The sequence below is a fragment of the Dermacentor andersoni genome, chromosome 9 (assembly GCF_023375885.2).
Source record: "Dermacentor andersoni chromosome 9, qqDerAnde1_hic_scaffold, whole genome shotgun sequence".
NCBI classification, from domain to species: Eukaryota; Metazoa; Arthropoda; class Arachnida; order Ixodida; family Ixodidae; genus Dermacentor; species Dermacentor andersoni.
The window spans coordinates 61,006,466-61,022,487 of NC_092822.1; the positions used below are offsets into that span (position 1 = coordinate 61,006,466).

At 42.9% G+C, this 16,022-nt stretch overlaps 1 protein-coding gene and 1 long non-coding RNA gene across 2 annotated transcripts in view; one reads left to right on the forward strand and one right to left on the reverse strand.

The window, feature by feature from the left end:
- Positions 1 to 16,022, forward strand: part of LOC140213090 (uncharacterized) — a 269,839-nt gene that overhangs the window by 117,468 nt on the left and 136,349 nt on the right. The gene's annotated exons all lie outside the window — the stretch shown is intronic.
- On the reverse strand, positions 7,486 to 15,259 carry LOC126528555 (probable serine carboxypeptidase CPVL). Its single transcript, XM_050176419.3, has 3 exons — positions 14,460 to 15,259; positions 10,774 to 11,104; positions 7,486 to 8,655 (listed from the first exon to the last, which is right to left on the reverse strand). The coding sequence occupies exons 1-3, from the start codon at positions 14,658 to 14,660 to the stop codon at positions 7,808 to 7,810; spliced, it is 1,380 nt and encodes a 459-aa protein (XP_050032376.2). The 5' UTR covers positions 14,661 to 15,259; the 3' UTR covers positions 7,486 to 7,807.

The following is a 16,022-nucleotide window of genomic DNA, read 5'->3' on the forward strand; positions in this document are numbered from 1 at the left end:
ACCTGCTGGATGGCCTTGAGCAGTGCACGTGTATGGAGCTTTTTATTTCATGGGGACGATTTTACGTGGCGAATACAGCACAAGGCCAACTCCCACGTCAATGTTGTGTTCTTCAATCTTCTATGCGTTTGGTTCGTTGCACTCATGGAATATCGCCTGCGCAAAGTGTCTTTTTTACTCATTTTCATATCTAGCTTCTCGGTGTTTCGGAGTGCCCGGCTAAGTATACGATCGTGTTCAGCGTAACTGCCGCGGGTGCTTTCATCGTGAGGCAAGGCAGGCTTCGATCTGCAATAAACTGAGCGAGGGGTATGTAAAAAATAGTGCGTGAAAGACGTATGCTGGTAGGGTCGAATGCGGGGTGCGGGTCACCATTCACTGCATCGATGCAAGTAAGCAACTTTTTTCTTGTCGCTGCTGTGCTTCCTGGCCTGTTCGCATACACTTTAAGGGATTGGCAGGAAGGTGGTTCCAGTCACGTGAGGTGTTTGGTATGAAAGAGTGTAGAAATGCGTTTGTGCGAGTGGATGCACACCCTACTTTACTAATATGGTCAACCCGCAATGGAAGGTACGTAGGTGGAGGGATGAGCTTAGCATGTAGACAATGATGATAGTAGCCTTTCTGAAATAAACATAAGCGAAAAACTTTTCCGCGTAGCGCTGAGATAACGCTAAACTGACTTTCACTGCTGTTATGCTGGATGTATGAAAATAATTGGCTAATATAAAACGTGTGGCGTTATTCTAAATCGGTTCAAGTGCATTAGTAAGGTTATCACTGTCAGGATGCCAAACAGCAGAGGCGTATTCTAATTTGGGGCGCACAAGGGTTTTATAAAGAAGCAATTTTAGTTCTGTTGGATACTTACTGAAATGTCGACGTAAGTATCCTAGCATTCGACTGGCGTTATTAATTGTTACGGTGACGTGAGTTTTCCATATTAGATCAGACGTTATATTGGGTCCGAGATAACGACAGCATGAAATTTGTTCAAGCGTACTACTTTTAAGTTTATAAATTGGGCGGCGTACGTTTGTGAGAGAAACACGCATTAATTTTAATTGATTAATATATAATTCCATAAGCCACTTATTGCACCAGCCAATTATGGAATCTAAGTCTGATTGTAATGTGTGTTCATCGTGCCTCACTGCTAATTCGATATATAAAACAATCATCGGAGTAAAGGTGAATATTAGAAGAAACACAACTTGTTAGATCATTAATATAAATTAAGAAAAGCAATGGGCCTAAAACTGAGCCATGAGGCACGCCAGATGGAACATATGATGGTGTAGAATCGTGTTCGTTAACCGTGGCATACTGAAGTCGATTGGCAAGAAGGTATTCTAGCCATGTTAGTAATGTATGATCTAAGTTCAGTGCTGAAAGTTTGACCATAAGAAGTGTGTGGCATACTTTATCGAACGCTTTGGCGAAGTCTAAATATATGCAATCAGCTTGGGAACTTCTGTCCAGTATGGTGTGCAAGCGATGTGTGAAAAGTAGTTCTTGTGTGTCACATGAGTAGGATCGGCAGAAACCGTTTTGAGCACCCGTGATGAAGTTATTTGAGTCTAAGAAGTTAAAGACGTTAGAATACAGTATATGCCCCCCCCCCTCCCCCCCATAATTTTGCAAGTAATTCTCGTTAGTGAAATGAGGCGGTGGTTAAGAGGACAGTGCGTGCTATCAGATTTATGAATAGGAACCACCTTCCAAATCTTCCAGTCGGACGGTAAGAAACCGTGATTAAGTGATTGTTGAAAAACCTTAGTAAAAAAAAAGAGCGGAGCATATCTTTGTTTGTTTTAGAAATTTTGAGTTGATGTTATCTACGCCACAAGAGTAAGGCAATTTCAGAGAGTTGATTACCTTTGCTATAGCTGCATATTCTGTCGTAATAGGAGACATAGGGGGAAGCGTTCTGTGAGAAAAAAATCGAAGCTCGTCTGGATCATGAGAGCAAAAATTACTAGTGAAAACTCTATTAAATATGAGAGGGCAATCAGCTGATGATATGGGTTCGCGTGAATCATCATTAAGAGATATCAGGTAACTTTCATCGCCCTTGAGAATGCTCCGGAATTTCTTCGGGTTATTACACAGTAACATAGGTGAAGTCATAGAAAGATGTCTTAGTTGCGCGAACAATATTTAGGTAATCTTCTTCCGCTTTAAAGTACACTTCCCAGCGTTAAGCAGCGTTCTGAAGCTTTGCCAAACGAAACAGCCTCTGTTTCTTATTACATAGACGTTTAAGCGTATTAGTAAACCATGGTGCATTATTGTGCGATACCACTTCTCTAGCAGGCACATACTTGTCAATGAGTTGGTTTCTTTCGTAGTAAATATATTCCAATTTTCTCGAACATCTCGAAGGTCAAAGTTCTCGAGATAAGTGTCCAGGATTTCACTCAATTTTTCATTGATAAGGTCAATGGGGTACAAATAACTTCAATTAGGTGCTGTGAAAAAGCATGAATATGTGATAGTAAGAAGTGTGCGGCAAGGCGAAATAAAAGAGAAACAAGCGCTGATGTACAGCTGTACTTGTTCGAGAAAAATTATATTCTACAGTCAATGGAGAGAGATTTTGTTCTAGAGAAAGGGGAGAGGTTGAAGTGGCCTGCGTGTCTGCACAGGAAGAAGAGAAGTGAAAGTGGGTAAGAGGGAGTGATGATGAGCACAAATTAGGGAAAGGGTAGATTTACCACCGTGCAACGCTGCTGATGGCGCGAGCTCGCGCTGATTTTTTTGGGCGTGTTCCAGGATATCCGCGTATTGAAATGGTTGCACATTTTGGCAAGTGACCACTGGCGAAACGGGAGGCCCAAAACACGAAGGTTTAGCTGGGGGCCAACTCCGAATAGCATATTCAAATGTGTAAAACCTACATCTTCAGGTGCTTTGATGAAACAGCCGCTTGACCGATTCTAATATAATCTCATACATTTGAGAAATAGAGGAAAATTCTAGTGGCTCTAGGAAGCCGAATTTTGATTTTCGATATGTAATTCGCAAGCATTTCAGAAAATTGGTAAGTTATAGTGAATCGGAGTACGAAGTTTCCAAACCTTTAAATCTGCATCACAAACAAATATCACAGATCTGTAAACAGTATTCGTCAAATATTTAAAACGGGCAAATTTGTTGTATGAATTTGCAACTTACGTAACATCGTTACATAGGTTAGGATGGTCTTCAAGAGCCCTACTCACAAATAAGTGGCATATTTTCGAGCGGTATAAAACAAATCAGTTTTATGCGCTTTAAATGAAATATCTAAGCAGTTCACAGAACTATGATATTGTTTTTTATTGCTGAGTAAGACTTACACATTTCAGTTAAGTTTCTGAAATCTTGCAGAGTTCTCGAATTGTTTTTAACAAACCTACAGCATAAATAAAAATAATCTGGTGACTACAGTCTTTAGATCCGACCTTCTTCTTTGAAATGCCACAGACTTCATAAAATTCGGGCCTGGGGCTGCTGAGAAACAAGATTTCTTCGCTGTACAGATCTAAGATTTTTTTTCCAATCATCTAAAAGATCAATTAATGCCGTGCAATAAATTGCTGCGAGCAGTTTGTTTCATTGACGTTGTCTGTCAGCTGCTCTACAGCCAGGAATACTGGGCGCGCATGTACTTGTGGCTGCCGCATGGTTGTTCCTGATGAAAAATTGACCCCCTCGGGTGCCCTCATTATTCTCGCTGTCGTGCTTCCCATATAGCGTGACAGTACGTACCGGTCACGTGGAATAGAAATGTTCGTACGAATGATGAGGGCATTCATGAGGGGAATTTGTATTCTAAAGTGTGCAATATTTTAATGCGTGATAAGTATTCATCAGCTGTTTAATTAAATAGTTTCTATAGGCCTTTATAAGCCGCACGAAGGTCTTAAATTGTAGTTCGTTGATAGAGCTATGCGAGTCTAATATTTTTTCTTTTGTGATTTGCGCTGCTTGCTTGACTCGTTTAAACGGGTGCCGTTTCGATCCTTACTTGCAGCGCTGTGACCTCATTATGCTTTTGTATGTATGGTATGAACTTATACCGTACATGTATACCTTGAAGTTGTCTGTGAGGCTTCTCCCAGCAAGGCCCAATATAGGACCGTTGAGAGAGTCGTGATATCCTTGGCAGAATTCGAAAGATGTTGGATGTTTCTTGTAAGAAACTAACGTTTTAACCTTATTACATACAGCGCATATATTGCATAGCCGTCTTTCACGGCATTGCCGTCGCAGTTGTTTTTGTGGTTTTTGCTGTCGCCTTTAGCACATGGCACGTGCCTGCGACGGGGGATTGGGCAATGTTCGTAATAGGAACATATTAGAACTCCTTACTTCTTGTTAACTTAGTGGCCTGTACTAGCTATAAGTAACTAATAATGATAATGAATTCTAAATATTTGAACTGCGTTAACCCTTTACTTCCGTCTTGTCCTCCTCCATAAAGCTATCAGCAAGATAGCAGTGCCTTCGCGTCAGGACATCTTGTTTTATTCCCAATAAATACTTTGTCTCGTTAAGAAAAGGAACGCTCAGTGTATTTTGAAAAGTGGATTTATGAATAAGGGTGTTTTGACGTACTATTCCATAGTGTTGAGACATAATAAGGATGAGATAAAAAGACAGAATAAAGAAGGAAAAAGCTTTTAATAAATAAGCTTTGTTTTGGAGCAGATAACATTGCTTTTCCATCGCAGTTATTAGGCTCCTTTTGATGACACCTCAGAGAGCCTGCGATGAGTGATGAGTGCTAGAAACTGTTTTAATGCACGATATTTAGGAGATGTTGGCATCGTTAGGCCGAGCCGACTAGTATTTTTCACGTAGATATATAAAAATGAAATAGGAAGCCGATGCTGAACAATATAAAGACCACAAGAACAGTAAGAGTGAGCCAGACATTCAGGTTATTTTCTTCTCTAAAAATATTTCACAACAGAAATAAAATAGATCGCACTGGAACATAATTATGCCACGTAAATATATAAAATACAATTCGTAGAACAGGCCACAGACAACACACCAGAGCTTAAAGTCAGCTCGCAGTCATGCAGTAAAGACAGTTTACAACAGAGGTCACAGAAGAGACACTGGAAAGAAAGTCAGCTCTCATGGTTGCACTAAATACAGTAAAACAGGAAGCGAGGTCTCAGAAATTCGCAATAAATCGGGCACATGATGAAATGAAAACTGCAATAAAAATTCCTAACAATATTGCTCCCTTCCAGAAATATCTGGAACTCCACTAGCACTCGTCTTTGTACGCCTATGATTTTTTAACGCCTATTTGAAGCCATAAGCCTATGACCTTTTAAAGCTTACGTGCCTATGGTCTATTTCCAACACAGTGCGCATTAAATGGTGCATTGTAATACCGTGACGTGGGCATTCTAGTAACACATGATGCATCCATTCATCTGGTTGACCAGAAAAGCTTTGTGGACTAGCAGTGCGATAAATTTTGTGCAGAAGATACTTTGTAAATGGTGTAGCAAGCATTAAGTGGTAAACTAGTGTTCAGAAAGGTGTACTATTCTTTAATATGCGTGAGATATGATTTTCGAAGCAAGGATCAATGGTAAGTATTACCGAAGATTTTTATTTTTGATCAAATCATGTTTGTCTGCAACAACTGGCTAAAGTTCTTGCGGAAATATTGAGCAAGGCGCCTTCTGACAGAGTAAGTCAGGTTTTTACATTGCCCTGGTGTCCTTGTTGTGCGGCCTTATCAGTGGCAACATTGTCAGAAACTCTGTTATGTAAAGTTCTTTCACTGCATCTGTAAGCTCTTTCAGAGTTTCAGAAACGAAACACGAGCACTACGAACCGCTGGCATTATTAAGAGATGATAGCGCTACCTGATAATGCCTTTCTTCATTCTTTTACTGCATTTGTTTTGTACCTTAGCACTGATAAAGCAAGAAGTTAGGCTGCAGTCGATGTCACGTGAAATAGCTTATACATCTGCTTATGGTTTCATTCTAGAAGGGCAAGTGCGGAAGTAGGCCAATTACCTTGACAAGAACCATTTGTATCCATTTGAATGTAGCTTGGGAATTTGAAATACATCCGGCCGCATGCCAGTTGTGCTTCAAACATGAACATGTCTCTCGTGCGAGTTATTCTTTCATCAAAAAGCTAAATTTTTGGGTCCATGGTCGCCGTAAAGGATATGAAACATCTGCATCCTAACATTAGCGTTTTGGCAATAGATTTTCGTATGTCAGAATAACGATATTATTGGAAGTCCTGTCTCTGTCATCAAGTGCTATAGCTAGTGGATGGCTGTCAGGGAGCGCCGAAATGCGAAAAAGATGTCTGCGTGTTTCTACCATTCTCCTAATAATGGATGGAGCGGGGCGTGCCTCTGCAAATTATTAATGAACTGTATGAAAGTTACCCGAACAACATCCAAACATACTTGAATGCTCCTGGCTATTAACCGCTGAAGCCGTTCCCAAGATGCGCGGGAGAGCCCGTGCATAACTGACGAGGAATATGTTATTTTTATTTTATAAGCCTATTATGTACCCCTAGCGTTACTGAAGCTGAACATCCCCGTCTCGTACTTGCAATTTAATATTGAATTCACTTTTTCAAGTGCTTTATTTTGAGGGTTTCAAGAGAGTTGTCTGCCGAGTATAACACCAAACAATCTGTGTTGTTTTGCTATGACCGAAAGTTGTCCCTGACGGTGAAGCTTAAAGTCCTTCAGGTGTCGTCTGGTGAATGGTAGCGCAGCTGTTTTAATGTGGGAAAGGAACGGTCTCACTTCATTTTCCTGAGAAATTAATCCACAGTGCCACAGTCTTCCTGTAACGTTGATTGAACAAGGCTGGTGCGTGAAGCGGAAGCCGAACTAGAGAGATCGTCTGCCTATGAAAAGTAATGTAGTCCAGGTAGTGGCCTCCATGATAAGTCGACCTTCACACAGTTGAAAAGAAACAGACCCGGCACACTGCCTTCCGGGACTCCTTGGTTGAGATTATGGTGGAAACTTTTCCTCTTCTTCGACGAATAAAAAAAATTGGGCAGAACACATCTCAAGATGGCGGTCGACGGTAGTGCGCTTAGCATCGAATCAATATAGCGACACGACGTAGTGCCACCGTCGAGACAAGTTATGTATGAGACGTGTTCTGTCGCCAGACTTCTTTCGCGCTTCCCTAGGAACACCCAGCACCATCTAGCGGTGCCGCCACGAAGCCTGCACGTGACCTCCGACATGCACGGCTTGCCAGTGCGTACGAAAGCACGTAGCAACGCGTCATCTGACAGCCGAGCTCCTCTGACGCGCTTCTTTCTGGGCATGCTGCGCCGTCTAGTGGGGCAGACGAAAAGTGCGCGCGTGCTCTCCGAGAAGGGAAGCGTAATGCGCTGGTGCGTGTGAACGCTGAGAATTGTTCCCTCGCATGCCGCAGACTCAGTGACACATACACAGGGACCCCAGTTGGCGAGATGTTTATTGGAGAGTTGCACATACCAAATGCATTTAAGACGCAGCTCACTAACACGCTGACGTGAAATGCGTTCGCTGAAAAGCGACACATACCCAGTGCATTTCTGGCGTAAACGAAGACGGTAGTAGCAGCTGCTTTATTAAACCATAATCGTTTTTGGGCCTTTTCATTTTGTTGTTTATAAGAAACTAAGCAAGCCTGTAATAATGCGTTTTTTCGATAAATATCATTCGCATGAAAGCCATGTACCTATTTAAAGAACCCATTTTGGACTTGCATTCGGCTTGCTTGCTTTGCAGTCTTCCCAGAACCGGCACCAGCTCCCGTTATTGAAAAAATGGCCGCATGACACTGCTAGCCTTGCGTGCGCGTTGTGCCAACGTCGAACTTGAACTTATAAAATTCTTTATGAGATAATTGGCCTCATCGGGTTTGTCTACAGCCGCGTAGTGACCCGCTCCAAGTATCACTGCCTCTGTGAAATTGCGCACTTGAACTATGTAGCCACTTATTCCATCGGAACCTCCGTGTGTCTTCCAGACATTGCGAGGTGCACTTCGGTATTCTGAAGCACCAGTCCAGTTCAAGCTACGGATGTAGGCTCGCAGATTGGTTGAAGGAAACAGCGTGTCCACTTGGCCCGCGTAGTACAGCACCTTACTCGTATTCAGGAGCAGCTCTACTTCTGCGCTAATGTCTGTGACGTAGTCAGGGGCAAGGTTGGCCAAGAGAACTTTGTTGTTCTGTTGAAACTCGACGTCGAACCCGACGTGAATCGCTTCTCTGAATCCTGTCGTGTTGGCGTACTGATAGTATTTACGCATGTTTGCCGGCATCTCGGAGTACAGAGCGCTCGCTTGGTTGTTGTACAGCGTGAGGTTTTGAAATAAGGTAGGGTTGGTGTCATCAGCGAATATTGTATGGAGCAAAAGTAGCAAGGCTTCCGGCGCCTTGCGGTCTGCCAAAAGGCTCCTCATGATGGAAAACTGCTTCGCGAAAACATCGCGGCCTTTCTGAGTGACCATCGAAGCATGGTAGAGAAATTCGCTGGAGTCTGCTATGTCCACGATAGGTCCCAGGAAACCGTCTCCGGCAACTGCTCCTCGAAATTTGAGAGGCACGTGCTTGACTGACGCAGTGAGCAGCTGATAAGCGATTCCAACGCCGTACCTTGCTGTAAAAGAATTATTGAACGATTAGTCCTGAACCTTTCATTACAAGACTGTTCTCCTACCTTGCAATCTTATGCAGAAATCTCTTGACTAATTTTCCGTGCTCTATTCATTAACTGCGACATATATCTGCCTTCGAGCAGCCGCTGCTGCTCTTCGGCCTGTTTGCCGCAGGCGACCTTTGTCAAGTAACGCGGACTCGACTCACTGGCCTAAACGAACATTGGTGAGTTCAAGCTTTCTTCCCGAAGAATTCTAAGGAATTTTGTTGCAGTAGGCTTTAGTCCGTCGGATATCAACATTCTCTCAAAGTAAGTCGACCAAATTTACGTCCGCTTTGTTGATTTTTGCAGAAGCACTTTGCTAAATCAGTTGCCTTAGTTTATCACGAGAGAAGGATCATTCTGCAATTCCGTTGTCACCATCGGTACTGATGCCTGCATGTAGACGTAAAATGATGGTGTTTCTATGTCAGCGTGAAATGTAAGGACACGGCATTGCGTTGGGTTTAACTGACTCTTTGAACGCTGGGCCAGTTGGCCACCGCATCATGCGCGACGCCATTAATAAAGGTAACTTGAGTTATTCACTTAATTTCAACAAATTGACACACACAACTTAACGTACCAGTAAGAACAAGTATTTAAAGACAGTTGACTGCATCTTCGAGTAAATATTATGCCGTAACGCGTACCGTCACAATGGTTTTTATCTAATCAGAAGACAGATTACGCGGGGCCACATGTGGAATGGTACAGTGAGCAGTTTAGAGCAGCTGCAGCTGTGAGTGCATGTTTCAGAAAAGGGGCATGCAAATAGTGTCTAAGTTCAATAATATTCCAACATCGTCTCGAATGTTAATACGGAACTATCACCGATGCTTGCCTCGCCGCCTTTATCTCACTTATCTCTCTCTTAATCTGCAGTACGGGCCTCCGGCACATTCTAGTACATTTTTGCAATGCACATTTGGAATAAAATCTGCCTCGGCAAAGTTACAGGAGGGGCGCCCATTGCGCACAAAGCGTTGTTTCTGTTAAGTTCTTCCTCCTGTCCTGTTTCTCCGTGTATTCACTTATTGCTAAAATTCTAATGCATATTGCATTACCACAGCTGCGCCTGTCAAGTATAGGAATAGGTGTTCAAAGTCATTTCCTGTTACGCGCTTGTGCATTTTCCATGTATGCATCAAGCAACCGGCTGTTACAAAGGTGCTGTCTTCATAAACGAATGTGCCTTTGCCTTGCTTGCATACAGCGCTCGAGACCTGCGTCCTAAATTATGAACGACCATGACGTTACACGCTGAGCTCAATACCCTCGGTTGCATTTCACGTAGCGGTGGCTGCATTCTAATCAAACTCAAACGAAAAAACACCAACTCACTATGATTACGCGGCAGGTTAGATAGCCACAGCTGATCTCATATAAACCAAAGTGCCGCACCGTGGATTTTGCGATAGGATATACGTCTAGGGTATATGCGTAAAATCCCATCAGTAGCTACGGTTGAACTTCATTACGACGACTCGTGTGCTTATTTCAGAATGTTTATCAAACAGGGGGAGAAAAGAAAAAAACAGTCGAATTTTCGCCCGGAAGGCGAAGCATCGCTTGCGATAGCAAATTAGAAGACAGCTATACGAAGTAAGCATATTAGTTTTATGGGCCGTATAAACTTGAAAACATTCGCTTACGAACTAAATTGACAAGCACGGTGTCACGCGCGCACATGTAAACATGAACGCATTTCGTTCAATGACCGCCGAAACTCGCTGTCAGAACGCTGGAGTGAGTAAGCACGGCAGCAGCAGCGATCGAATTGACCTTCGTGCTGCCAAAGCACAATTTGGGTTCTTGAGTATATACGCAAGCCGCTCGCGCCCCTACTTCTAAGCTCTCTATTATATGTGCGACCTGTGTTGAGCTATTCGACTAGGCAGCGACGCCGAGCAGCAGCAGCGGTCAGACTAATCGGGGGGAACTCGCGAAGAAGATTTCTCGTTAAAAAGGAAACTCACTTCTGCAGAATGAAGGAATGCGATTGTCAACCAGTGCACTGGGAATATACATTTCAAGAACGTGCAAATAATAAGCGCGGTACTTGACGGCAATGCCCACCTCCATACGATTCTCCGGCGACGTAGAAATCTCGCTCCTTGTATTCCGGGAAGAGCACCAAGAACTGTCTCAGGAATTCTATTACCACTGCGCCGATGTCCCCGAGGTTTCGCGAGTAACCCGAGGGGTCTTTCGTGAAGCTGTAGCCAGCCCCGACGGGAACGTCGAGGTAGACGACGCTCACGTCTTTTTGTATCGTTTCGAGCCGCTTGTGTAGCCTTCCGTCGGCGCCGATGGCAAGGGGTCCGATCTCGAGAAATTCGCCGAATAAGGAGGACAGACCTGGACCGCCTTGTGTCCATAGCATCAGTGGCGCAGTCAGTGGGTTTTCCTGGAATATTTTTGCTCTTTGTAAGACACCCAAGCACAGCGTAATATTGTACACGAAAATAATGATGTCGAACGTAGGTTTTCTGTTTATAGTAGTGGTTGTTAAGCGATATGACACTTTTGCGCCGGTACCGAGGCGATAGAGACAAATAAGGAACCTTTATCGGCGTATGCAGGGGACATCGGTAGCCTCAGCTAGCCTGCAACTATGTGCTACCAGAAAAAAGCGCGAAACAGGGTCCTCTGTGAGGAGTTACGAATAAGAAATGGGACGTGATTGAATAAAATCACTTGCTACTTGAACTTAAAACATTCGCTATAGGATTAAGACGTGTGGTCTCTTCTGCATAACAACTGCACGTATTGCTGAAAGGGACAGGTTTTACCGTCGGTAATGCAATACAATGGGCCTTTGCGCTCGATATAGTACATCGTCCCAAAGATAAGCAGGTAAGGGGGATATTTAAATTTTCATATTCCTTTCTTATAAGTTTTCTGATCGAGTCTGCTTGGGTATCTTGTAGGTTATGATTGACTGCATTATGTATGAATGCGTCGTTGCATATGACAAAATCCGCATCCTCGGGAGTAGCGTGCTGATCGGATGGCCAGACAAACTTCTAACATCTTATTAAAGAATGTAATCTGCTTACCTCTGCAGGGATACAGAATAATTTATAAGATATTGTGAAATAATTATGATTATATGAGATTATTGCGAATATAAGCCTCGTGGCGCAATTTCCCATGCAGTGCTACTTCACCGCGCAAATCTGCACAATATGGAGAACCCAGCCATCGAAAATATTGCCACCAACAGTCTTTTGAAACCGCTTTGTCACTGATATGCACTTTGGTCACGCTTTACGTAGCATGTGTAGCACTACGAAGCAGTGCCACAATTTTAGCGATGTTGGCGCTACGTTTAGCGAGCTCCTTATCTGATTCACCTTATTTGTCTAGTGACCAGCGATCTATTTTAGCTAGATGACAGTACTGTTTAGCGTAATAATGTAAGACATCGGGCTAGTTAGTATTTGATGATCAACCTTGTTGGCGCGGAAACAGAGGAAGAGACAGAGGGATAAATGATATACACTAGCGCTAACTTCCAACTAAAGCTTTACTTCTGGTAACATGCTGTTTTCACATAAAAAGCATGCGCAAGACACTCATTCGCTTGGTATGAAGCACGAAAAAAAGATTACCAGCAGCACGCTATACCGGCAGACTTGCCGCTACAATTCAAGTGCGAGAAACATCAACAATCACAATTTATCCACACATTAGAAACTTCGAATTTAAGTAAGATGCTTCGAAAGTGGCTTTCTAGAACATGCTTCATTATTCACAAATTGCAAGTAGGCGGCTTAAATTTTCTGTGTAGTACGTGGGCTCTGTGATCACACAGGAGCAACAGCGTCCTTTAGTTACCGAGGGAATAAACCGCGGTTGATCGCGCTGAGGGAAACATGGCTTCACATAATCTCACAAAATTTGTGTTTCTTTATTCTTTCTAAATCTCATTAGAATACTTCTCACTGCTGCGGATTCTAGAGTTTTACTAATTATGTTTGATTGGTTGACTTCGCAAGCGGAGAAATAAATTGAGTTACCAAACTTATTGCAGTAAAGATTAGGCTGAGATATGGAATGTCGCATGCAGGTGAATAATGAGACAGAGCAATTGTAGTTTGTTGTTCCCTTGTGAGCTTCCTTATTGTGATTTTAGTAGGGCATACATATGAATGCGCTTGGGCTGAAGTTCTTTGCCAATCTGAAAGCACCACGTCTGTTTCAGCAGGCTTTCAGACAAATCAATGCAACACAGTTTTCAGGCGGATAAAGGGATGAGAACACAGTAATTGGCCTGTATAATGGTCACGCAGTTTTCACTGCCACAATAATGTCATGACCAAGCTCGTTTCGCAGAATTGGGTTCTCGTTTTAGGGATGTCGAACACTAGAAAATCTTCAAGCATATCCTGGACTGAGCTACCTTTCTGTGCGGACAAAAGCCTGCTTATTTCTTTTTTTTAGCTGTGCTGAAATTGTCGCGCTATATTCTCAACGTAAACTAAGAACTTACATTGTGGTCATATGTCGTTTGTATATTAGCACAAAGTGAAAGTCCTGTAGACCCTACTGGTAAATGACTGATAATTCCTCGCCGGCGCAGAAACTATACCGAAATGCTTCACGTTCCTCTAGATACTTGTATGACAGGTTAGCCTTTATTAGATTGCTTCAAAGCAGCTACGCCGTTTAAAGTTCAATTGACAGTTTTAGCGACTTTTTTGTCTCAGTTTAGCGACACGCTCGAGAACAATATTTGCGACCATCTTCCCAAGTTTATAAGAATAAAAAATACTTTGGATCTCAGTTTATGATGCTATAAAACAAAAAAAAGTTCACTTCAAATGGCCCTATTGCCAGCCGCAACTGAGGCAGACACTGTCTTATCCCATATTTACAAACAGAAATAATGTAATGTATGCGCGAGACAGAAGTAGGTCTCGGAAGAAGAGATCAGTACGATATGCGTTGGCAGTAATACAAATTAGCGAAAAGACACCTTCGCAGCACGCAATGAAATGCTGCAGCAAGTTTTGGGAGTATAATAGAACTACGCAACAACTAATAATGCATGGTGACATAAAGTGTAATTCGTTTAATATCGGGGCGAAGGTGCTAGTGGTCACCACTTAAGCGTGTTCAAAGTCTGGAGGCTATAGTCCTGTATCGTGTCCCTTACTGTTACGTAGTGCATCGCAGTCAGAGCCACGAACAAAGAGTATTGTCCTCTACAAATCACCCAGCGTCGATTTTGCGCCAAAGAAGAGGATGAAGACTGTCGCTGCAGTCTACACGTTGGGCTGGCGTAATATTTATAAGTTAGCCTCTCTGGTACGTGGCAGCAGTGTCAATAAGGTCTGTTATTGCGATTGTTCAGGTGCGCATAGGCCCGGGTGAATGCGACACCAAGCCGTATCGTGTACAGCGCACTTCTGTCGCAGCGCCGGAATTTCGATCGCATGCTAAACTACATTTTGATGTCGAATTTGTTCAGCTGCCTGTGTAAAGCCTGGTTGGACAAGTTGATCGAATGTGAAGGTCCGTAATACATACGCGAGCACGAACATTTTATCGCGCGCAAAAAAAAAAGAATAATGCCCACTACGTTGCCATCATGAAAGGCATCTCTGGTTTTGGTGATTTTACGTTTGCCTTTAACAACGCAGTGCTCAAGTAGCAACGTAAATTTAATCTCGTAACTCTTGCTACGCGATGCCCACAGGCAAGGTATGCAGCCCAGTAAAGCTTGGAGCCATCTATAAATTGATATAAATAATTACCTGCGCCTGCACGTGAAGAAAGAACAGGTTGCTTCCAGCTGTCTTGTTCACAGTGATGAAACCAGAATGAGCTGTGGCATTTGCCTCTTTTGCGAACAAGCCCACTCTGCTTTTGGCCCTTGCTTCGTCGTACCTGTTCTGCTCGATTAAGGGCGTCAAAAACAGTGGTCCTGAATCTGTAGAACTAAAGGAGAATGACATTCGCTGGTTAATAGGCTAATTAATGGGCTAGTTAATAGTTCTAGTTATTCTGTCGAAGTGAAAGAAATAGAAACACGGGGCTAAACTTATTCTGAGATAACATTGCACATAAGAAATTTGGCTGTATGCCATTTGAACCACATCATAACAAAGCAGACCAACTAGAAAAAAAAAGAAGATAACTCATGCAGCGCGTACGCACTGTCGAAATCTATGCGAAGCAAAACATAAGTAAAGCGCTTAATTAAATGCTTTGCACCTAACGGCGATGCGTACAATTTGGCGAGGAGAGATGGACGCGCAGAAAAGTACAACACGTATTAAGCGTCATTTAGGAATTCTGCACTTCTTGCGTCAGAGTGAGAAATGTCTGTTCTGTAGGATTGGCCAAGAAAAGGCAAACCCTTAGTGGCACACACCGAATGGCTTAAAGAAAATAAAGTAAGTCGAGAAATCCGTAAAATGTCATTGCCCATTCTGTTATCAGATTGGTGTGTCTCAGAGATACTTGTGAGGCGACAAATGTTGTTTTATGTAGAAATTTTACATACTAGGGTACGCCCATTCTGGAGGATCGGCCAAAAACGCAATGGCACATAATCAGCGGCAAAATAAAAGGAAATAAAGTAAATCAAGGAAACCGTTAAATATATTTAACCATTCTAATAACACAGAGGCGTGCTTTGAGGATGCCGGTGAAGATGACAAACAGCATCAAATATGCATGAAAAGTTTCTTCACATCAAAACCTAACGTGCAAGGCAGAAAATAATAGCAGGAGTTATGGCAGTTCAAACCATCGTAAGTTTTACACAGACAATGTAACCAAGAGAAAAGCAGGAATTTCATTCTCTTCAAGAGGGCAAGAAACAAAAATGAGTCATATGGCTCAACATCGACGACTTCAGTAGCTAATCTATCGCTTTCTTGAATAGTTCCCGAAAAAAAATGATGTTAAGAAAATCTGTCTTGCAGGTTATTTGGCATGTTGTTAAATTGTGGTGTACGCTTTGGGACCAGTAATCAGGCTGTTCATTTGTGTAGCCACGGCACCGTGGTAAATCGAATGAAAAAAGCCTTGCGTAACCTTCTCCGTCGTCCTTCTAATGTCCCTCATCTGGAGCTTTCTCAGGCGTTCGTAGCATTGAAATTGACACCGTGCCTATTTTAATCTTGCCGTACGCCTAAACTCTCTACCATCTCAAATTTATAGCGGCCGCGCGCTGTCAAAGGGTCCCACACTACTGGCACACCCAAGAGCGTGCCTCACATAACCTTTATACTGTATTTCTTGTGCGGACTGATTAAATGTTCTGAAGCTTCAACGCAAAAGAAAAAAACATTTTTCCGGCTTCACTAGTT

What these genes read in the sequence shown, in the direction of transcription:
- LOC126528555 (XM_050176419.3), bottom strand. Translation starts at nt 14,660, where the DNA reads ATGTCATTCTCCTTTAGTTCTACAGATTCAGGACCACTGTTTTTGACG. An exon ending in TTCTTCACGTGCAGGCGCAG is followed by an intron (nt 11,105 to 14,459) that starts GTAATTATTTAT and finishes AAAATATTCCAG; the next exon opens with GAAAACCCACTGACTGCGCC. An exon ending in CGCCGGAGAATCGTATGGAG is followed by an intron (nt 8,656 to 10,773) that starts GTGGGCATTGCC and finishes ATTCTTTTACAG; the next exon opens with CAAGGTACGGCGTTGGAATC.